Source organism: Pelodiscus sinensis, chromosome 2 (genome assembly GCF_049634645.1).
Source record: "Pelodiscus sinensis isolate JC-2024 chromosome 2, ASM4963464v1, whole genome shotgun sequence".
NCBI lineage: Eukaryota > Metazoa > Chordata > Testudines > Trionychidae > Pelodiscus > Pelodiscus sinensis.
The window spans coordinates 189071856-189095833 of record NC_134712.1 but is presented as its reverse complement, the minus strand read 5'-3'; the positions used below and the strand labels follow the sequence as shown (position 1 = coordinate 189095833).

The 23978-nt window shown below is 39.1% G+C and overlaps 1 protein-coding gene across 19 annotated transcripts in view; it reads right to left on the bottom strand.

The window, feature by feature from the left end:
• Window positions 1–11334: 11334 nt before the first annotated feature.
• THRB (thyroid hormone receptor beta) overlaps window positions 11335–23978 on the bottom strand; it is a 287386-nt gene continuing 274742 nt past the window's right edge. For 8 of the 19 annotated variants that reach the window (XM_075922045.1, XM_075922043.1, XM_075922041.1 and 5 more), the window contains 2 exons: window positions 22447–22705; window positions 18779–20988 (listed from right to left, as the gene is read on the bottom strand). In XM_075922045.1, coding sequence (XP_075778160.1) covers window positions 20744–20988; window positions 22447–22705 — 504 coding nt within the window. In that variant the 3' untranslated portion in view covers window positions 18779–20743. Of the gene's footprint in view, window positions 17763–18773; window positions 20989–22446; window positions 22706–23978 lie in introns of those variants that run through there. The other 11 variants (XM_075922050.1, XM_075922048.1, XM_075922049.1 and 8 more) reach the window with 4 other exon arrangements.

Sequence of the window (23978 nt, the reverse complement as noted above, 5' to 3'; positions counted from 1 at the left end):
CTCTAGTTCAAACTAGGGAGGCTAATGAGGGTGACCAAAATTGCAAATGGTGGGAAAAATGCAGGAAGGCAACTTCTCATTTAAACTTAAGGGAGATGGCAAATGCTAGCTTGTGTATGCTGTATCTTTAGTATCTTCTGTTTCATGGTGGCTGTTGTTGGTGTCCCCTTGGTTGCTGCTGACCTGAGGGGATGAAGGTGTTCTGCTTTGTTTTTAAGTGTAAAAACCCCTCAGCATTAGCACTATGAAAAAAAAATCCGGGGGATGGGAGTGTGTGAAGGGCAGGAGGGAAGAAGAGCGGGAGAGAGATGTTACTACAAAAATGTACCAATTAGTTAAAGAAAAAATGATCTATACTGAGATGTTATAAGAACTTATATTACTCATTCACTTAAAAATACATTGCCTGTTGAATCATATCCATCATATCTTGAATTGAAACTTCCTTTTAAATCAATTGCATCAGTATAATCATAGCTATAATGAATCATGCTAATTGTTCCTAGAAGCTGTGCACTCAAGTTGCCTTCCATTCTTACATGTTGCCTTCTTGACCCCCTCTTAATTAGATGCAAAACGTGAGGCCAAGTTTATTGGTTGCTTTTATTTGCACAGCTGCCAATAGATCTCTAATTGTGTGAACCATCTCTGTGGTATCTGATCTTCTTCTCTGTCACAATATACAGGGAAGCTCTACCAAGAGTGCCAATAATGGTACATTTTTTCTTGGGCTATTTCTTGTGTATCTATAATGGAGTAGAACAGCAATCTATTACCCACTAACCTCCCTTGTTATCTTTTGACTACAGGGATGTTAATGAGTCAGTTCAGCTTGAATGGCCCCTTAGAATTTGTGCTAACTATGTATGCTAAACTATATGTTCAGTTTTATAGTTAGGCCTTGTCTACACTTGAGATAAGGTTGAATTTATTAAGGTCACTTTTTTAGCACCCAATTTTGTAAAGTGATTCAAGTAGCCAAGGCAATCAATACCCTTCTGCTAGGAAGATTAGTGACTCTGGGAAATGTGCAGGACGTAGTCAAGGACTTTGCCTTGATGGGGTTCCCCAACTGTGGTGGGGCAATAGATGGACGTACATCGTCATCTTGGCATCAACAACCTTGTCAAAGAATAAATAAAGCATAAAGGGCACTTCTTGATGGTGCTGTGGGTGCAGATGGATCACAAGGGCTATTTCATCAACATCAGCATGGGATGGTCGGGAAAAGTGCCTCTTTAGGAACTCTGGTCTCTTCAGAAAGCTGCAAGATGAAACTTTCTTCCCAGACAAGGAAATTACCATCTGAGGCATGGAAATGCCAATAGTGATTTTTGGAGACTCCTGAAGCCATACAGAGGCAGCTTGGCCCACAGTAAGGAGCAGTTCAACTACAGGCTGAGCAAGTGCAAAATGGTGGAATAATGTGCTTTTGGATGTTTAAAAGGAAGGTTTCACAGTTTATTGACTAAGTTAGACCTCAGCGAAAGCATCTTTCCCACTGTTGTGGCAGCCTCTTGACCCGTTTGTCAGTCTTGCCAACTTTGACAACTCCAGTTGGCTCCTTCTCTGACAAACTCCATGGGGTCTTCTTCCATGCTGGAATGTCCTACGCAAAACTGCCAAGCCATCTCCCTTGCTTCACTCAAATCCCTCCTTATCCCTACTGAAAATACCTTGCCTAATGCATCCCAAGACTGTATTAGCCTTTTTCACAGCCATGTCACAATGGCGGCTCATAGTCATCCTGTGGTCAACCGGGTCCTTCTCCTCTTCCATTACTTTCAACTGATGTGCCCCCAGCTTATAACTAAAATTCTTATTAATCCCTAAATGAATAAACTTAAACTTCTCACTATTAAATTTCATCCTATTACTATTACTCCAATTTTCAAGATCATCCAGATCTTCCTGTATGATATCCCGATCTTTTTCTAAATTGGCAATACCTCCCAACTTTGTGTCATCCGCAAACTTTATTAGCAGTGTCACACTTTTAGTGCCGAGGTCAGTAATAAAAAGATTAAATAATAATGGTCCCAGAACTGATCCCTGAGGAACTCCGCTAGTAACCTCTCTCCAGCCTGACAGTTCACCTTTCAGTATGACTCGCTGTAGTCTCCCCTTTAACCCAGTTCCTTATCCACCTCTCAATTTTCATATTGATCCCCATCTTTTCCTATTTAACCAATAATTCCCCATGTGGTACTGTATCAAATGCCTTACTGAAATTGAGGTAGATTAGATCCACTGCATTTCCTTTATCTAAAAAATCTGTTACTTTCTCAAAGAAGGAGATCAGGTTGGTTGGCACGATCTACCTTTTGTAAAACCATGTTGTAATTTGTCCCAATTGCCATTAACCTCAATGTCCCTAACTACTTTTTCCTTCAAAATTTTTCCCAAGACCTTGCATACTACAGTCAAACTAACAGGCCTGTAGTTACCCGGGTCACTTTTTTTCCCTTTCTTAAAAATAGGAACTATATTAGCAATTCTCCAGTCAAATGGTACAACACCTGAGTTTAGAGATTCATTAAAATTTTTTGCTAATGGACTTGCAATTTCATGTGCAAGTTCCTTTACTATTCTTGGATGAAGATTATCTGGGCCCCCTGATTTACTCCCATTAAGATGTTCGAGTTTGGCTTCTACCTCAGATTTGGTAATATCTACCTCCATATCCTTATTCCCATTTGTTATGTTGCCATTATCCCTAAGCTCTTCATTAGCCTCATTAAATACTGAAGCAAAGTATTTGTTTAGATATTGGGCCATGCCTAGGTTATCCTTAACCTCCACTCCATCCTCAGTGATTAGCGGTCCCACTTCCTCTTTTTTTTTCTTCCTCCTATTTATATGGCTATAAAACCTTTTACTACTGGTTTTAATTCCCTTTGCAAGGTCCAACTCAACATGACTTTTAACCTGTCTCACTTTGTCCCTACATGCTCGAACCTCAATAAGGTAGCTTTCTTTGCTGATCCCTCCCATCTTCCATTCCTTACATGCTTTCTGCTTTTTCTTAATCACCTCCCTGAGATTCTTGCTCATCCAACTTGGTCTAAAACACCTACTTATCTGAATACGAGTAATTTTACCAGGTGTCCTGCATTCATCATAGGGAAATATGGTCATCTTACCTCAAGACAGGGCTACTCAACACGCGGCCTGCAGCCCATTTGTTTGCGGCCTGTGGTGCGGTTTGGGTTTAGGTGGGGCTTAAAACGTGGCCCACGGGTAGGAGGCAAAACAAAAAAGTAGGCACTATAATGGTCTTCTGTTGATATGCGTTTTAGTAGTTAAATTCCTGGACTGTCATTGCTCATTAAAAGTGCTGACATATGGGTGGAAATTGGGTAAATATTGCATTTTTAATATCATCAGCAAAACTGACTTAAATGGGGCCTATGTGTTGTGTACCCATGCCTTAATCTTTGTATTCATGCTATTTACATATATTTTTGCATGTATATACTACCACACTTAAGTTGCAGCCCTCAGCATTGTGGCCCCCAGGGCTTCCAAAGTTGAGTAGTCCTGCCTCAAGATATGTCCATCCCCTAACCATGATCCTTTGTCTTCCCTCTCCTTTTCCCTCCTTTCCTAGTTTTTTATGTCTCTGTCCTTCACTTGCCACCTGCCAACACAGGAAGATAAGAATTGCCCATCTGGATCTGACTTATAGTCCATCTGGCCTCTCCTCTTCTTTCCTACCTTGGGCAATAACAGATGCTTCTGGGGAAGGTGCAAGAAATTTCACATTAGCAACATGTGGGATAATCTGCTCCTCACAGTAGGTCTCCCTCATTCGTCGGGACCCAAGTTTTCTGTGATAAAAAAACCTAAAATTCTCCAATAAAAATGTAAAAAGCTGTGTTTTTATGTGATTAAAATGAAATGCCAAGCTTCAGTTTCCCTTGCCACAATACATATATATGGAAGTATCCGATGAATACAAGGTTTTATGAATACACCTTTTAAAGCAAGTTTAAAGGTATCACTGCTATCAAATATAATAAAATTAATAGACTTGCAATTCAGCTGATGCCTGAGCCCTTCTGCCCAGGGCTTGTACTGTTGGCTCTGGTTCAGTTCACTCAGGGAACGTCTACACTGCACACATATTTTGAAATAAGGTATTCCGGAAGAAATACTACAAAATAGCTTATTTTGAAATAGCATATCTACGCTACAGGGAAACCTCAAAATTAGTCCAAGGCAGGCTTGTAATGTGGACATGCTACTTTGATTTGGAGCCCCAGGAGGCACTGGGGAGTAACTAGTTTGAATGGCCCTGGGGAGTAGCTATTTCGAAATAGCAGCAGTGGAGCATCTACACTACAGCTATTTTGAAATAGTTATTTTGGAATAGGCATTATTCCTCGTGGAATGAGGTTTACAGAAGTCGGAATAAACCGCCGTTATTTTGAGTATATGTTGAAATAATGGAATTGCTGTGTAGATGCTCATATTGTTATTTTGAAATAACTTCAATTATTTCAAAATAACTGTGCCGAGTAGACGCACCCCCAGAAAGCTGAATAATGGAGGTTTGGAGAAAAAGGGGCTTGACTAAATACGTTTTAATTTTTTCTATAAAAAACAAAAATTCCCCATTCTTCCATGAAAATGGGTTTCAAGATCTCTGAGCATTAGTCAAAGATGGGCTTTAGGGCCTGATGCATGAGGTTTACAATCTTTTCCAAAATGTATTAGCATTCATTTATTGTCAGAGGTAGCTTGTGCTTTCCAGGACAGTGTCAGAGCCCTTACTAGCTTATCTTTTGAGTGTTCAGTAAATAAGAGATATTAATCATAATAAGTAGATTCATCTCTATATTACATGAAATCTTTATGTTCCTATAGGGCTGATTATCTACCCACCTCCAGTTATTAGGAGGACTTCCATATATAAGCTTTGGAGAAAATTTGCTGCTGGTGGCTAATAACATTAAAAATTGAATGTGCAGTTCTAGCTGTGGTGGGTTTTATCTGAATTAATTGTTGCCCTGTAGCATATAAAATTAATGAGTACACCGGTCTGGGTAATTCAGCTCTTTTATGTTAGTATCTCAGCATCTAACTATATTTAGATATGAGCGCTTGGTATTGTATAGTGCAATAACAATAATTACACCGCGTTGCTACACACTTCATTCAACCAAAAAAAGTCAGATGGCTGTATTTTCCTTCACAGAGCCAACGCAGGTTCCCAGAGCTTTCCTTACAGTTGCTGCAAATCTACAGCTCCTCAGCTGGTGTAAATTAGCGTTGCTCCAGTAAAGTCCATGGTGCCACGTCAATTTACACTAATTGGGCAGCTGAAGAAGGTGAATTGTCTCTGTGGTCTGTGACAGCATAGCTAGGAGTCTGGGCTTTGGCAGTGCTCCCAGACCAAACAGCTATGGCATATAAAGCTATGCACACACACTCACCCTTTTAAAAACACACATGGAGAATGTGTCTAGATTCCTAGGAAGTCATAACAGCCTGAAATGCACATGGGAGGAATGACACTGAAACATAGCCGGGGCCGTAAGAGGCAGAAAGAAAAGATTTCAGCAGCAGATTGCCTTTCTAAAGGAACATACCTAGGAACTTAGCCTGAAAGCCTTCCCAAAACGTACTAGGTCAGCTATTTAACTGGTGTATACTTATGTAAGTGCAGAAACCTCCATTTATACCAGTTAGGATCAGATCCATCAACATAACCAAGCCTATTTACATGAATGAGGATTACAGGTGTTGTAGGATCTGGCATATTGTCCTTCAATACACTGGCTATTCATAGGCAAGCAGCCCAAGATTCCCATCCCCTAATATGGGTCCATTTAGGACTGAAAAATATCCAAGTATGCAATGGCTGCTGCTTGGTAGATTGCGGTGGAGAAGCCAAAGGCACAAATATTGCTTTTGCTTGGCAAAGTGCTCCTGCTTGAAAGCACTGCCTTCAGGACATGGCTAGTGTAATTCTTCAAGGATTCCAGAGAGTGAGAAGATTTAGAACGGCTTCCTTAGCAAGGCCAGCATCAAGGGTGAATGCCATTGGTTCAGTGCTAGCATGCTGCTTGAGAAAGAGGATTTGGTTCAGAAACTAGCGTGACTTAGGATAGAACTTGAGCTGATAAGGTCAAACAGTCTGGGTTAGGGAACTGTCTTCTATCTTCAGCAATGGCCTGGTCAAGAACTTGATTGACTACAATGGAACTGTGAACATTTAGTAGCTCTGGATCAGACCTATGCTAAATTGCTTCTCATAACACTGAATAGTGGATGTTCTTGACAGTAACTTGTGTAACTCACACTCCTCCTGCATGTAGTGCACTGTCCCATGTAGTGGCACTTAGACCACTTACAGAGAGAAAGAATGAGTGTGCTCTACAGACTGAGCTGAGAGCCAGCTGGTTTCTTGCTCAAGTGATAGAGGATCATGCACTAAGCTCCAGAGAGCCCAGGTTTGGTTCTGCCTATTGGCATTATGCTTACACTCACTACAAACACTACTTCCTGACTGGTTCGTTGCATCTGCAAGACTTCTGCCCCAGAACAAAGGTAATTAGCACCCTTCTATGTCTGAAAGATAACTTCAGCCACAACGGAGAAAAGAAAATAACATTTCAGCAGCTGCCTTCAAAATACCTTTGCCATGGACACAAGACTTCACAGGCCCTTCTTGGAATAGATGGAGGTCTCCAGCCTTGTATGACTCAGAAGGCAGCCAGGAGTAAGAGGTAAACTGCTTAATTCAGCTTTACAAAACTCTGGGCACTTGAATATATTTCCAGGAATACAATTGTCACTCCAGCTGTCTCCACAGTCTTTTCTTTTCACAAAGCAACCTCACTGTAATGCTTTGATACGACATGCTTTCAATCGCTCTTACAACTCTGCAGAACACCTCATTCCTGAAAGGTTTGGAGGATAACAAATGAACGACACTTGGAAATAGAATATTGAAGCCACTTGTGCCTTAGTCCTTAGTGATCTGGATGCAGTGCAGCTGCTTTCTGCAAAATGTGCCTTGCCTCAGTTTAAGCCACAGGAATTTGCCAGCTTATTTTATGACTCTGCTGCTGATTACAAAACTCTGGGAAAGTGGCTCTGCTTTGGGTTGTCTGAATATGCCCAGCTCCCCGGTGTGCTGTGAATTTTTGACTATTACTGATAAAAGTTCTAAAGTTAATCTTTCAAAGCAGCGCACAGAACATACCAGGATAAAACATGCTAATTATTATGACATCTGTCCCAGCTACCCAGAACTAAACAGAGTAAGAAAGATAAGGTCTTCTGAATTATTTTGTATGGAGAATCACCTGAATGTAGTATATGAGCACATTGGTGTGAAGGCAAAAATTGGCGTAAATGCAACCCACCATTCTAAAATCCTGATCTTCTGATGGACCATGTCTGGGCTTTTGAGTAAATCAGGTTCCTAGAATTAATTCTGAACAGTTTTGAGGTTATTAATTCCCTTTTATGTGGCTGTATGTCTTTCTGGGGACACTTCCACTTCAGGAGAACTTACTTTGACCCATATGATGCAATAGCAACTCTACTGTTAGCTACTACTATGGACTGACTCTGTAGCAAATTAAGTTTTAAGTAGGGACGATTCCTGTGTGCAAGGTTTTCAGGCATGTATTTATCGACTCTGTAACCCCTAGTGAGTGTTGTTACAGGTCCCTTCACCGCCCCCAAACCACAGAGGATATGACTTTGTCACAGTCCTAAGAAGTATGGATTCGTCCAGATCAGCTGTAGCAGCTCCTGCCTTTAACTCCAACTTTAACTATCCCTCGTTCATTTGCTATTGTACCAGTCATGATTACATAAGAACAGCAATACTGGGTCAGACGAAAGGTCCATCTAGCCCAGTATTCTGTTTTCTGACAGAAATACTTCCTTTTGTTTGCTTTAAACCTGCTGCCTATTTTATTTGGTGACCCCTTATGGGAAAAAGTAAATAACTTTCCCTTATTTACTTTTTCCATACCAGCCATGATTTATTGGAGCTCAATCACAGGCCCCCTTAGTCTCCTCTTTTCTAAGATGAAATGTCCCAGTCTTATTAAGATGGACCCAGTTTTAAGATGCATTAGCTTCTGGCCGACATGGTTTTAAACAGGAGCTTTAGACAGGGCATGGTATCTTTGTGATCAATTCTGGGGGACAGGATCTGATGTTCTGCACGTAGACATGGTCACAATGGGAGTTGAGGGTACTTGGTGCTTCAAAGGAAATAGTCAGCAAAACGTTGGCAGACTGAGCCTTTAGGGACAGATTCTGATAGTCTTACTCATGTGATTCCGTAGGACCAATGGGAATATTCAGGCTTTAAATACTATTGAACATGAGCAAGGAAAGCAGAATGTGATCCTTAGCATACATACAAGAGGATAGTCTTACAAAAATTATTCCAAGAACTATATTTTTAAAAAAAGGCTAAATTTAGTTTCAGACCATCTAAAGCTGTTCAAATAATAATCTTTATATTGACTTTATGACTTTAAAATTGAGCTAAAACTAATCTTCATCAAAACAACAAGAAAAATTGGCACCTGCATAGATACCCTGTGTGTGTAGCATTCCAGCCAGATGCAATTAAACTAGGATGTATTTTAAATTGGAAACTCTTAACTGGGCTGTGCTGCTGGGCATAACTGTAATAAAATGATTGCTATGTTAATATACCAAGTGAGTCACACGGTTATATAATTTATTTGCCCTCACTCAAAAATTGCTCCTTGATTCTGGCAAATGGTAATTTTATTCCTGGAAAATCATTTGCTTCTGTGAAAGTTAAGGCAGCTTGAGTCAATAACTGGAGGGGAAATGCTCTCCCCAATGACAGAGATGCTACCGTGAGATCCATTTTGAAAGGAATCTACTTTTGTTGGGGGGAAAAAAACCATTCACTTAATTTTTAAAGTAAAAAAGTAATGTTGGATGACAAATATATTTGAGAAACATTTCTCTTTCTTGTTGCCTTAAGCTTCCTAAAAAAACAAAACAGACAGGCATCTTAAGAATACAGTCTGTGTTGCTCCCAAAGAAATTAAAATAAGTGTTCCTTGGCTGCCTACCAGTTCAATGTTGCTCAAAGCAATGTGAACACTGAGGGCTTGTCTACATGGAAGCAGGAACCAAAACAATTAAATCAGTTATAATGTACACCTAATTATTTTGGAAGAAAATCTATCTACAGACACACTTACTTTGAAGTAAAATAGGTTCCTGAAGTTAGTCTTCCAAATCCATGTTTAGATATATAAAAAAAGTGGTCCATTGTTCAAAAGGGATGAGCACCCAGCTGCTCTGATTTAAGTTAATGAACAAAAAAGTATGTGATGCGTAATTCACAACTAACTCATAATGCTGCTTTCTGTAATGATAACGCACAGAAGATGACTTGAGGTTGCATAGGCCATCTTAATACTGACATTTTCTAACTTTTAGGTGGTGAATTGGCAACTTTAACATTATTTTAATTTTTAATGTCAGTATCTAATCTATCTAATCAATCACGTGTGTGTGCTCATGCACAAACCCAATCAACAATTTTGCCCACAAATAAACCTCATGTCCAATTTGCTGGTACTGATATTTGATCCAATTTGAGCTCTTTTCAAATGTTGAATTAACCAGTTAAAAGAACAAAGCTCAAAGTAGCAGAAACCCCAGAAATAACACACTGAAGTGAGCTATGTAAATAGCAGCAGTTTTATCTTGAGCATAATTCTATTTTAGATACACATAATGAAGGAGTTAAGCAAGAAATAATTCAGTAGCTGCTGATAAACGGTTACCCTTATTTCCCTTTCATGCATGATCTGATTCTTAGAGGTGGTGACATCTTCCATCATTGTTGTCATCACTCAGAACTTCACAGAATCTTGGCCAAAATTGTCAAACTTGTGTTCCTAAAGTTAGATGCCTAAATATGCACTTAGATCCTTAAATTTAGTGACCAAATTTGAAAATGTCCTTTTCCTTAAAGGCCAGATCCTGCTCCCATGGCTGGCAAAGGAGCAGGTGCCGATCCTTTATGTGCACATGGATAGTGATGATCAGCTACATCAGTGGAAGTTGAGGAACTTCAGCATCTTGCTAGAGATTCTTGGTACTAGAGGTGCTGTCAAGGTGCAGGACGACCAGAATGATTATCCTGGGCCCAGGCTCAGCCAATGAAATGCCTGTGCCGAGTACCCTGAATCAGTGTCCTAACCTATAAATCCTATCAGAAAGGATTGGAAAACTATATGCACTGTAAGTTCCAGGTCCCCTTGAGGTAGATAAAAGAGATAGAGAGAAAAAAAAAAGACAGAAGGCACGTGAAAGGGAAGAAGAGAGAAAGAGTGAAAGAAGACCAGCAACACCAACTGGAAAAAGGGGGGGGGGGAAAGAGAGAGAGAGAGTGTTTCTCTTCTGACACTTGCACTGTCTAGACTAGGACTGGGATATACTGAGAATTACGTTGAAATTGCAAGCTAGCAGTTTGAAGATGGGGATGTTCCTGATGGTGCTTGCAGGTCAGGGGGCTTTGTAGGGAAGTGTAGGATCAGTTTGCAGCTACCTAGCCTAGAATAAGATGGGATGCATTGTGCCTCATTAATTTTAGGGGTCAGCCTCTCTGTTTTGGGGATCTTGTGTGCAATTAGGAGTGCTAAACGGTATTATAATTGATTATAAATATGTTTCTACTTGTTCTAATATATTGATTTCAATTACAACACAGAATACAAAGGTGTAGAGTGCTTACTCTATATTATTATTATTACAAATATTTGCATGTAATCCCCCCAAAAGAAAAAGTATATTTCAATTCACTTCCTATAATCTCTGTAGTGCAATCTCTTTATCATGAAAATGCAACTTACAAGTGAAAAATTATGTTAAAATAACTGCGTTAAAAAAACAAAACAATGTAAAACTTTAGCTCCTACAGGTCTGCACTGTGATTCTTATTGTTCAGCCAATTGCTAAGTCAAACAAGCTTGTTTACATTTACAAGAGATAATGCTGCCTGCTTCTTATTTACAATGTTCTGATGATAATCAAAAGCAGTGTAGAAAAATGGACTTTCATTTTCATCATCATGAGTCAGATGCCACCAGCAGAAGTTGGTTTTTCTTTTTGGTGGTTCAGGTTCTGTAGTATCCACATTGGACTGTTGTTCTTTGTTGCTCTTTTAAGACTTTTAACAGCATATTCCACACCTTATCCCTCTCAGATTTTGGAAGGCACTCAAGACTCTTGGGTTGAGCACTGTAGCTATATCTTTAGAAATCTCATTTTGGTACCTTCTTTGCATTTGGTCAAAGCTGCAATGAAAATGTTCTTAAATCAAACAACATGTGGTGGGTTGTCATCTGAGACTGCTATAGCACAAAGTATATGGTAGAATGTAGATAAAACCCTAGAGCAGAAGACAAATAATTCTCCCCCATTGATTTCAATCATAAATTTAATCTACACATTATTTTTAAATAGCATCATCAACATGGAAGCAAGTCCTCTGGAACGGTGGTCAAAGCTGGAAGGGGCTTATGAATGTTTAACACATCTAGCACATAAATACCTTAAAACACTGGCTACAACAGTGTCATGCAAATGCCTATTCTTATTTTCAATTGCCATTGTAAATAAGAAATGGACAGCATTATCTCCCCTAAATGTAAACAAATATGTCTTGAATTAGTGATTAGTTGAACAAGAAATAGGACTAAGTGGATCTGTAGGCTCAAAACATTTATAATGTTTTGGTTTTGAGTGCAATTATGTAAAAAAATTGTACATCTGTACGTTGAACTTTCAAAATAGAGATTTCAGTTCACCTCATACAAGTACCGTAGTCCAAAATACTATCTTTTATTTTTTTATAGTGCAAATATTTATAATAAAAATAATAATATAAATATCCTTGTAGACTTCGTATTCTGTATTAATATATTTGAAAATGTAGAAAAAACATCCAACATATTTATAATACATTTAAATTGGTATTCTGCTATTGTTTAACAATGCAATTAAAATTGTGATTAATTGCATTCAAAATGTTTAGTTAATTTGTTTTGCATTAATTGAGTTAACTTTGATTGACAGACAGCTCTATGTGTAATTGGTCTGAATTCTCAGCAATTCAGTACTGTTACATTGCAGCCTTCCAGCAAGAGTATTCATGTTTTTAATTTAACTCCTCCGGGTGTACGTTGTGAACACAGCAATGAAAAAAGGTGTTCATTTAAAAACATAACTAATGTAAATCAGGAGTAAGTCCCCTGAAATAAATTAAGATAAACTGGTGTGAACAAGAAGAGAATTAGAACCATTGTTGGAGAGAGTGCTTAGGAGAGGACAGATGATATGTCATGAGAACAGCATAAAAGAACAGAAGTGTGAATAGGTTGAGGAACAATTTAAGACTCAACTCAGGTCCCATTATTCTCAGGTAGCACTGTATAACACTTTACAAGTATGTAGTAGCCCAAATTAAACATTCTGGAAGAAAAAAGAGAGACTGAAAACATAGCTGAGTTATAAGCTTTTTCATTTTAGAATTTAAGCTTACACAGTCATCTAGGCCCACTATATTCATAATTACATTTCAATATCTGCATACAAAAGCTATGTAAAAATTATTTCCCCCCAAATATACAAATTTTTTCTTCGGATAGTTTAAAACATTTGTGGTCACAGATTTTTTAATAGATATATAATATATATTTTAGTCTGAAAAAATATTACTGATATAGCATATCACTTACTCCTGTTTGCAAAAAAATCCAAAACAAACAAACAAAAAAACCAAAACAAAAAAACCCCCATCATCCAAGGTACTGTCTTTCATTACACCATGTAATGTTTGTCTTATCCTCAGGGCATGAAACCAATAACAATAATAAAAAAAAAGTCAACCTCTTTTCTCTTTTTAAAGAAATGACAGGAGAGACTAATTTGGTGTAGTTGTGAACAAATTAAAAATGAAGAGTTAAGAAAGTATGAAAAGAGAAAAAGAAATTACAGTGTGTCAGCTAATTCATGCCCTGATATTATCTATACCAATATTAAATGTAATTAAATAAAGTGTCGTTTAATGTTTTACATTGTGCTCAGTAATTTACATAAATTTAATCTACACCCTCTGACTGATGCAGATTTACATTTGATTGTCTTGTGCATAAAGAGGGTTAACTTTTAAAGTAGGTAAACTGTGCAATGGATAGTCACAAAAAACATATTACCTGCACAATATTGCTTCTGAAGGCGACATCAGTCAATGTAGATACACACAAAAAATGCGTACTCTTTGCATTTACTAAACAGTTATACAACACAGTAAAACTTTGATAAGGCCAAACCTTTTTTTTTTTTAAACAAAATTATTCTGTTGTAAAAAAAAATGTGCTCACATTACTTTGAATCTTTACATGGAAAATAAATCTCTGTTACACTAGAATAAAAATTCTCTCTATAAAATTTACATGCGGATCCTATCATAGCAATTTCAAAAGGAAATATCTGATAAATAGTTCCATATTGTTACAATACTGGGATAAATTAAGAACTTGTTTTAGGTCTGGGAGAAAAGACAAGTGCTGGTCACTTTTAAATGCTCTCACAGCAAGTGTGAGGGAAGAGCGTTCCTTGGTTGCTGATTTTTATTCTGTCAATGAAAAAGGTTTAGCCTTACAGATGTTGGCTACGTCTCAAACCCATAAGACAGATTTTTATAGTTTATGATTCATGCAGAAAAAGTCAATATGACACATACAGGTTAGAGTTCCATAGCTTAAAAATACATCACTAACAATGACATGCTCTGCCTGTGATCAACAGCCCTAACTAGAATGATTTGCAATCTCTCCCTCTGGTCACTTTTCTTTTTCTTTCTGATACTGACCCCTGAAAAAGCAAGCATTTACCTTAGAGATGATTTTGGACCACAGAGATCTAATTCTAATGTCTACATTTTGGCAGAGTGTAAATGAAAATCATTATCACACCATATATAAGCTATTTTAAATATTAGAACTAAGTTGAGATGCCATACGTGTATATAACGTAGGGCAAAAAACAGTGAAGATGACAATGAAAGAGCTGATTTGACAGAAAGAATCATGAATAAAAGACCCCATTTCTTATAGTCCTAGACTAGAGAGCAAGAATGAGAGCAATGCGGCACCATCAAACAAAAGCATGAACTGCACTGAAAAATTCAGGTCTGCTGTGCTACGAATGTTACTGGATGTCATATTTACTCTTGGGAATAGTCAGTCACATTAAAGTCTGCTACTCACAGTGGCAAGCAGAATGGTGCTGAACCTACAAAGACTTGGGACTATTTATAGCTGTAAATTCAAGCCTCTGCATAAGTCATTGCAAGATACGGGGTCTAAGTCCAATAGCAAGTGTTTGAAAGATCAGATCCTAATACAGGTTTTAATTCTGCACTGCTGTAAATCTGGAGTCATATCACTGAAGTTAATGAAGTCAGGCAATGTAAACTGGTATGGAATCAGAGCCTTAGGTGTCACTAGATCACTTCTGTTAAACTAAGAGATGGATATTGGGTTTGGATTGATAGATAAAGGTAATTCACCAGAAGAAATTACTGCCAACCCCCAGGCCTTTAATACAAAAAAGGTTAAAAAATACTGCTATATGTACTACTTGCTAAAAACACTGACCAATGTTTCCAGGCTTGGTTTCCTAATGTTAGGCACCGAAATCCATGTTTAGTCACTTAGAAAAAGGTGGACTGATTTTTCAGGATACTGAGTAGTCACAGCTTACAATGAAGTCAACATCTTGGAAATACAGGCCACGTACTCGGGCATCTAAATACAAATTAAATGCCTAATTCCAGGCACCCAATGATATAATGTACTAACTCTAATATTTTGAAGTCTCATTGCTTTGCTTGTTAGATTTAATGAGGATAGATTCAAGAACCAGTAGTTATTTTAACATCAACTAGCCTGTAAAATGTTGATTCTCTGTGCTGGGTCAGACTGATGAAGCTTTCCTGAGTAGGATGACTAATAATTTTTTTTTAATTACTATAATCTTTCCGGTGCTATTTGCTGTGAATAACGGAGTACTGGCCAATCCTTAGGGTTCAAAAATCAGACCCCAAAATCATAAGACTGTTTTACAAATCAGGACAGTTCTAAACTGTGAATTCTGAGTTCTTATTTGTCTTCGAAGTTTGGCCAAAATTTTTAAATTTGAGTTATTTTTTTTCAAAACTAAAAAGCACCAGAAACTTTTTTTTTAAAAGTCAGATAAAAACATGATTTCCAGGAAGGGCTATCAGAAAAACAGCAGATATTTCAAGACTTGCAATAGAATTGTGAGTTGCCAGCACAGATAGCTGCCAGGAAGAAGGGTGTTTTTCTCTCACTTGCAGCATGGGCAAATATTTGTACACTAAATTAGTCATACATTGCCATAGGAACATGTGTGGGGCTCTCACTGGCATCAGTGGGAGTTTCCCATGAAGATTAAGGGCAGAATATAGCTCTAAAAAGTTTGTACATTTCATTTATATTTACTTCCCAGATCTGGAAACAGAAGCAAGAAATGGATCAACAGTTTTATTCAATTGCTACAAGAACCTGTCATTTTAACTAATTTGATTTTAACATTTGTGCAAATGGTTTTCTTTTAATGTGTGCAGCTAGGATCTGCTCATGCAAGCTTTGACTCGTGTGAGCAGAATTTGTTTTATTTCCAAGCATGACCCTCACTAGTATGGGTGATGTCTCCAACCCCATCATGTACTATTAGTTTTACTGCAAAACAGTCTAGAGATTGGTGTCATCCAAACATTTGCTTTGAGCGAAGGGGGAGGAATGGGAACCAACAACTGGTATCTTTAACATAATAAAAAACCCAAATGTTTAAGAGCAAGTTTCCAGTGGCCTGGCTTCCTTTGTGCCTGCAAAATATGCATGGGAGTGTTTTATACCCATATAGATTTGTGGACACAAATGTTAGTGGTCCAAAGTGTAACTATTAAAATTGATGCTCACAACTCATCACAAGAATAGATGCAAATTGCATCAAGAAACACAGAGGGTGGGATTCAGCCGGGTGAAAACGTGGCCATTGGTATTCCAAATGCAGTCTTCACCCTGTGAAGTGACAAGAATTTCAAAATTCCCCTGGTGTGTTGCCCACAATGAAAAGTTTCCCGAGGACCCAGTTTTCAAACACCTGGGACTAGATTAGGGCCTATAACTTTGAATCTAAACTATAACAATGCCTTTCTAGTTGAGTAGGAAAAGATTCCAGTTTCTATCTTCGTTATGTTTGGATTTGTGAATGCACAATGCAACAAGGGCACCTGAAACTTATTCTGAAAGAGAAAACAAAATCTTTTCTATTGCCAGGAAGAGAGGATGATCCTTCTAATGTATCCCACTTACAGATAAATGAGGGGGCTTGCCTGGTCTGGAGTTTCTACAATTTCAGAGACAACCACCTTGTGAAGAGGATGGATGAAACAGAGTCCAAATGAGTGCCATGAAAGCTAGCTGGCAGATTTCATCAACAGGCCGTCTCACTGTTGTTCAATTCAGATTCTATTAGTGCAGCCAATATAAATACATGAATTTATAGCCCTGGGCAAATCCTGCAGTTAGGATAAAAGAACCATTCTTGCAGAGTGCATACCGAGACCTGTTGAGTGCCCGTCCTTTCCCATGCCACTTGGATGTTGATGTGGTATCCCCTTTCACTTTTTGTCCTGAAGTCAACCTGAGTTGAGGGTTCCCAGCATCCCTTGGGAAGAGCTCAACACCTCACAGGATCAAGCCCACATTCTTTATTCCAGCTGACCTCTCACTGAAGTCATCTGGAGTTTTAATTGACCAAGGGCTGAAGGATTTTGCCCTCATTTTGTATAAATGAAAAAAATATCAAACTCTCCTTCCCACTGTGCATTTGAACAAAAGATTTGATTGCAGAGGGCTCTGATATTTATGACTCATGTAATAATCCCAAGGATGTGATGCAATCACAGTGATGATGGTATTCTTAGGTCACAATGGTGATGGTTATACTTAGAAAGATCATGGAAAACTAGACATAGTATCTCTCTTGTGGCTTGCAAAATGAGGTAATACTAGGAAAAAGGCAGGGCAAAGTGCTTTGCCTTGAAGGCCTGTTTATTTTCTGCAACTTCAATTTTCTCTCCCCATTTCTCCAAGCAGTGATGGATGTGAGCTGGTGACCACTGAAGTGCTGGTGATCAGTGATTGGTTTGTTTGTGTTTTCACTATTAAGCTGTCAAAGCATTCACATCAAGGGACTGAAGGACAAAATGTAATAGTCACAAGTACCCGCATTAAAGGGACAATTTCATCATGTTTATACAAAAACAAACAAACAAACAAAAAAAACCCCCCCACAAACCAAATCAAACCAAAAAGAACAAACAGAAGAAGAGCTAGGCAATGGAATGAAATGACAGCCAGTAGTGCTATAGGAATTCTGAGAACCACTCCAGTCTTTCTAATCCTCAAACACTTCCAAGAACAAAGGAGGAAAGAGTTCCGTGGGGCATTCCACCTTCATGTGCAGGAAGCGGCTGGCATGGCACGCTCCAATCATTCGTAGATCTGTCACTTTCATCAGCAGTTTTGGCCAAAAGTGTGCAACATGGTGTTTTCTGTAATTAATGTAGTGTTCAAAGGCCAGGAGGAAACCCTCTTGACATTTTTCTATCCTCTCAACACTGAGGAGACCTGGGCGATCTGTAGGTAAAAAGAAACAGGACTAAGGTATTCATTTACAATAATAAATTCCTAATTAAAATCAAGAGAGGAAGGATGATCATGTAATAAAAGGGCTGTACCGAGAACAATGTTCCCTTTAATCTTTTCCATCCATGTGCACATTTTTTCCATCCATATGCAGAATACATTTTGTACATGCACTGATGCATGTGCGAATGTGCATGATCAGTAGAAACAAAATCTAGCTGTAGGCATTCTGCTATGCAGCATTTGAATCTCTCCTGTGCACAATCACACAGCTTAGAGGGAACACTAACTGAGACTCAGGACGTCTGTGTTTAAATCCTGGCTCAATCATAGACTTCTCATGTTGTTATGCTTATAAGAAGCACATAGGATTTTTTTGTAGCGGAAAAGGAAATATGTCATGTTTATTAAGAATATAATAGTAAAGCAGTCAGAATATTCTCTCTCTCACACACACACACACACACACACACACAGTTTTACCAATTAATTTTATAGTTACCAGTTTAGGGTCCAGCTCCTCAGGGGTCCAACCAGATTGATTTCAGATAAGGAGAAGTGGGGCTCTATTGGTCCAGACCAATGCTTTAGAATTTTGGCAAGACGGAACCCAGCTCCTCCCTATCTGTGATCAATCTGGTTGGCCACCAGAAGGATCTGAACCTTGAACACGTAACTATAACATTGATTGATGGAATAGTGTGTGTGTGTCTATGTAGGCCCGTGGTCCCCAACACGGTGGCATTTGCATGCGCCCGCCAGGTGCTCGGGGCTTGCCTGGACCCCGGGCACATGGCGCACGGTGAGCGCCAGCCCCGGGCGTGTGGCGCTTGCGGGGGGGGGAGCGCCAGCTCCGGGCGTGCGGCGCTTGTGGGGCGGAGCGCCGGCCCCGGGTGCGCGGCGCTTGCGGGGGGAGTGCTGGCCCCGGGCGCGCAGCCCTTGGAGGGGACACCGGCCCCGGGCGCGTGGCTATGGGGGGGGGCCCGCCCCCGGGCATGCGGCTATGGGGGGGGGCTGCCCCCGGGCATGCGGCTATGGGGGGGGCCGCCCCCTGGCGCCCAGCGGGCGAACGGACACGACCCCTGGCGCCCGACAACCTCAAAAGGTTGGGGACCACTGATGTAGGCATATGCTAGCTGCTTTGCTATTATATTCTAAATAAAAGTGGTGTATTGCCTTTTCCCCTAAAAAAACAAAAACCTGGTGTGCTTCTTATAGGCATAACATATTTGGTGGAGAATGTGGGCATACAAATTGGTATTTTGTAGTGGTTTTAAAATTTGGCTGGTGTTTTTATTATACCATTTTATGATATTATTGGGTTACTGGTAGGGATTTATGATTGGTTGGCAGGAAGTGAATTTTTTTTAAATATTGGCTTATGAAGAGAGCTGTATTTTTTATGACTGCTTTAACTATTTGGGCTTTGAAAGTTTTTAGAAGCAGACAAAACCAAACCTTACACTGGAGTTTTATTTTTTGTGAATTAAAAATTATGATGGTGAAGCAGTGCATCATGCTTAGGTTTTAGGAAGTTTTTTGGGAAAGAATTTAAACATTATTATTTATGCAAACAGCTTAATTTGCAAAACTTATTATACCCATTTTAGTACTCTATTTTTGTTTATGCGATAGACTAATGGGCTTAGGCGATTTACTGAAGAACAGGGGCCAGTTTATTTTGATTTTAACACATGATTTTTTTGCTTTATTGTAAGTATATTACTTGATTTTTAGATTTTATAAAGCTGATTTTATAGCTTTTTTTTGCAATTTTTAGTCTGTTTAATTGCTTGAGCATTTTTATATTGAAATGTAGTTTTGTTGTTTTGTAATTTCTTAAGCCATTTGAAATAATTTTGCTAAATAATTACAGGTACTTTTTAATTAGCTGTTTAGAGTTAATTATTAATTGCATGGATTGTTTAAACACATTTTGATATGGTTAAATTTATGTTTTCAGTTTATTGGTTTTGTGTTTTAGTTATGTCGTCTGTTAGACTGTATAGTGTAGATACGTTTGTGTGTGTTGATTAGAATGAAGGTCCATTGAGCCATATAGGTGTTAGCAACTTAACCGTACATTCTGCTTATAGTGATTAAAATATCTTTTTGGGCCCTGCAGTTTTTTAATTTGTGGGCTACTAGCACTAGTTTTTTTTAGCAAAGTAATTACATTATTAGCAGCCAGTCAGACAACAAATGTTTTTGACTTGTTAGGAAAGTATAAAACTGGAACCAAGGCTTTAAAATATTTACTGTGGAATTTTGTTTTAGTAGTGCTTTTATATATTTTTAAATTATTTTGCTTGATTTTTTTACATACTATATTTAGGTGCACTTATCTGGGTTTGGAGGCAGAAGCTGACTAAAATTCGCCAATTGTTATTGATTTTGTTTTTAGTAACCAATATTTTTATATACTTTTTTTTGGTAAAGTATGTACAGAGACTATGTAAGAAGTCATGTACAGATACTGAAGATATACTGGTAGAGTCTGCACTGAGGTATTAGTCACCAACAGAGATTAAAAAATCCCTGATTTTCGGTTACAGAAAGTGATGTTTATTCACTGGCCCCCCATTCAGGTTGTAAATCAAGCATTAAAAGCCCACACAAAGGATGCCCATTTACGAAGTCAATGAAGAGAGGTGAAGTCAACAGGGAAGCAGCAGAGAGGCAAAACAAGCCATAGAAGGTTGGCCTATTTCTGAATACTGAGTAATGAATGCTTAGTTAGATGTCAACTTTCTAGAATCACCAACCTTGTAGTTGCCCAAGGACTCTCCTTTGTACTATGCCAGACCTTACTGTGCCTTGCAGATTAACAATAGTTGCACTCTCATCCCAAAGCTGCTTTGAAGCATTCCACTGCGATAGCTAGCCCTTGACTACTCAAAGATATATTGTCTGATGTCCATGAGGGACCAGTATGCACACCAGCTTATAAGATTCAGATCAGGACCAGTATTTTACTTAAGAAAACAGCTCTGAGATATATTTATAGTGAAAACAAGACTAAGTTTATTAGCAAAGTCTAGAGATTCCAAAGAAGGCAAGTAAGAATACTGGAAACATGCAGTTACATAAAAACCAAATTCATAACATGCTTTCTGGAGACTAAACTTAACTATCAGATTAACCTCTTTTCTAACGAAGTTCATTTCACCCAAAATCTTTTGCAGTTTTTCAAACAAGGTTGGCTGGGATCTTGCACCTAGGAATTAAAACAGGCCATGGATTTACATTCCTGAAAAATGAGAAGGAAGATCCCATGGGAAGGCACAAGGTAGGCAGGCCTCTAGCGAAAGCTATGAACTGCCCTCAGTGGTACTGGAGATTCAGCAGACAGTAGTCCTCCCTGCAAATCAGCACTGAATCAATGCACAAGCCTGGCTATAAATATGCTTTCTTTATGAGAAAAGGTATTTTCAGGAAAGTAGTTCCTATGGAAAAACTTTCTGAAACCACTTTTTTACATACCAAGGCTTTGGAAAATAAACAGAGATGCAGAGTTTCAGTGGTAATGTCAAATGAGCACAAATAATCAGGGAGGTCAATTTAAACCCCTGCTTATGTACCGTTCACTACTCAGTGCTTGAAGTGGTCTCAATTCCTGCTTCCCCACAAGTTGCCAGGTCTGTCATTGTCCAAAAAAATGAGATCTTCTTGTAGGGCTGGCACAGCTTGTGAGCTTGTGAATATCTACTATACACTATACTGACTGTAATACTATTACTCTGACGTGGGCAGGCAAGAAACACATAGGAAACCAAAGTGAAATCGTCTATATCAGCTCACTGAAAGCACTATGTGCCTACAGCACTGACACAGAGTTTTGATGGGACAGGCTCCCATGAGCAAACAGTATTACTAGGCATGAACCGATAAATCAAAATAGATTCATGGCCAACTTGCAATGCTCATGAACCATATTCCCAATCCTGTATGTTACAGCACTCTGGGCTGGAACAAAAGAGCAGGACATTTAGGGCATGTCTACACAGCAGGGCTAAAGCCAAAATAAGCTATGCAACTTGAGCTACGTCAGTTGCGTAGCTGAAGTCAAAATAGCTTATTTTGGCTTTTGGCGCTGTCTACACAGCAGAAAGTCTAAGGTAGAGCACTCTTCCTCTGACTTCCCTTACTGCTCGTAAAATGAGAGTTACAGGAGTTGGAGTAAGAAGTCCTCCAGCTTGACATTATGTCAAAATAACTGCTGGTAGTGTAGACGCGGACATGCTATTTCAGAATAACAGTGTTGTATAGACATAACCTTAGAGAACTTACCCTGTGGATGGCTGATGCTGGGCTCTCTGTTTGTAAGTTAGGGAATATTGGCCCAGACTAAGCTACATCACTAATCTCTTTCCCGCAATCAATCCACCTCAGACCTCTACACTGTATTTGACATGGTCTGAAACCAAGCCCACCTTTATCTATTATATGGGGTTTTGTCATGGTTCTCCACATGGTTTCTTAGCCCCAAGGGGATTCAGGAACAAAGCACTTCAGCTGCATCATTCTAGCGATGTCTCAGCCAGTGCGCCCACATTTAAAATCCCTTCTGTATTTCTCTTAGAGAGAGAGATTTGCGGCAGAGACAATGATTCAGACTATGAACCAGGGATGGTTATAAAAACTCTGCTGGTGCACAATATGTTCTTATTCTCACCTGATGACATGAGCAGCACAGCCTGGAGCAGGGCGACCTCTGTGTCATCGAGGTTAAATGAAGAAAGCGACATGCCCAGGTCGAAGATGGCATCAGACACTACGCCGAGACCCCCATTTTTCAGTTGGCCCCTTGTCACTGCCATCTCCCCATTTAATGTTAAAGTCTCACTTTCGGGGTCATAGCGCACTGCTGCTCGGAGGGACATAATCTCCATACAGCAGCCTTTCAAAAGGATGATCTGGTCTTCACATGGCAGCTGCAGAGATTACAAATGATAATAGAACAATCTGCACTAACCAGGGTTTTCAAGAAATCTTAGTTCTGAAACACAACAATATCCATGCACGGGTACTCTCAATAAACATCCACAGGTGTTAAATACACGATTAACAATTGAGTATGAATGACAAATCGCCAAAGCTAACCATCTAGTATCCTAGATGCATTAACAGGTGTGTTGTGAGCAAGACATGAGAAGTCATTCTTCCACTCTACTCTGTGCTGGTTAGACTTCAGTTGGAGTATTGTGTCCAGTTCTGGGCACCACATTTCAAAACAGATATGGAGAAATTGGAGAGGGTCCAGAGAAGAGCAACAAGAATGATTAAAGATCTAGAGAACATGACCTATGAAGGAAGGGTGAAAAAATTGGGTTTGTTTAGTTTAGAAAAGAGAAGATTGAGGGGGGACATGATAGCCGTTTTCAGGTATCTAAAAGGGTGTCATAAGGAGGAGGGCGAAAGCTTGTTCATCTTGGCCTCTGAGGATAGAACAAGAAGCAATGGTCTTAAACTGCAGCAAGGAAGGTTTAGGTTGGACATTAGGAAAAAGTTCCTGTCAGGGTAGTTAAACACTGGAATAAATTGCCCAGGGTGGTTGTGGAATCCCCATCTCTGGAGATATTTAAGAGTAGGTTAGATAAATGTCTATCAGGGATGGTCTAGACAGTATTTGGTCCTGCCATGGGGGTAGGGGACTGGACGTTATGACCTCTCGAGGTCCCTTCCAGTCCTAGTATTCTATGATTCTATATTTTGCCATCCCCTTGACTAGGTTCATTCTACCCAATTCCAACTGGAAATTAACATATCATATCATTATAATGAAGTACTAATGGGTCAGAGTTTCATAAAAACCTCAGCTGCAGTGAAGGGATCAGATTTTCAGAAGTGCTGTTCTCAATGAGGGCTGCTGTGCAGGTTTGAAAACCTAATCCAATACGTTATCATAATATCACTTTCCATTTGCAAAGCATTTGATCAACTAGTTAATATTATCAACTGTTTCTTTGGTTTCAACAATACTGCACCTCTTACTTTCCTGACCCAGGAATGGGGGAGAAGGGGAGATTACACACGGGAAGATTCATAATTGTGGACTGGTTTTTAGTAAAAGAAGTGAAAAAATGTCTCCATGGGAGATTTTTAAAAAAATGCCTAAATGAATGGTATTTGTGCTTCTTATTCCCTGAATCACTTTTGAAACATCCCCCTGTAATATTCTGGAAACCATCAATATCAGCATTTAAT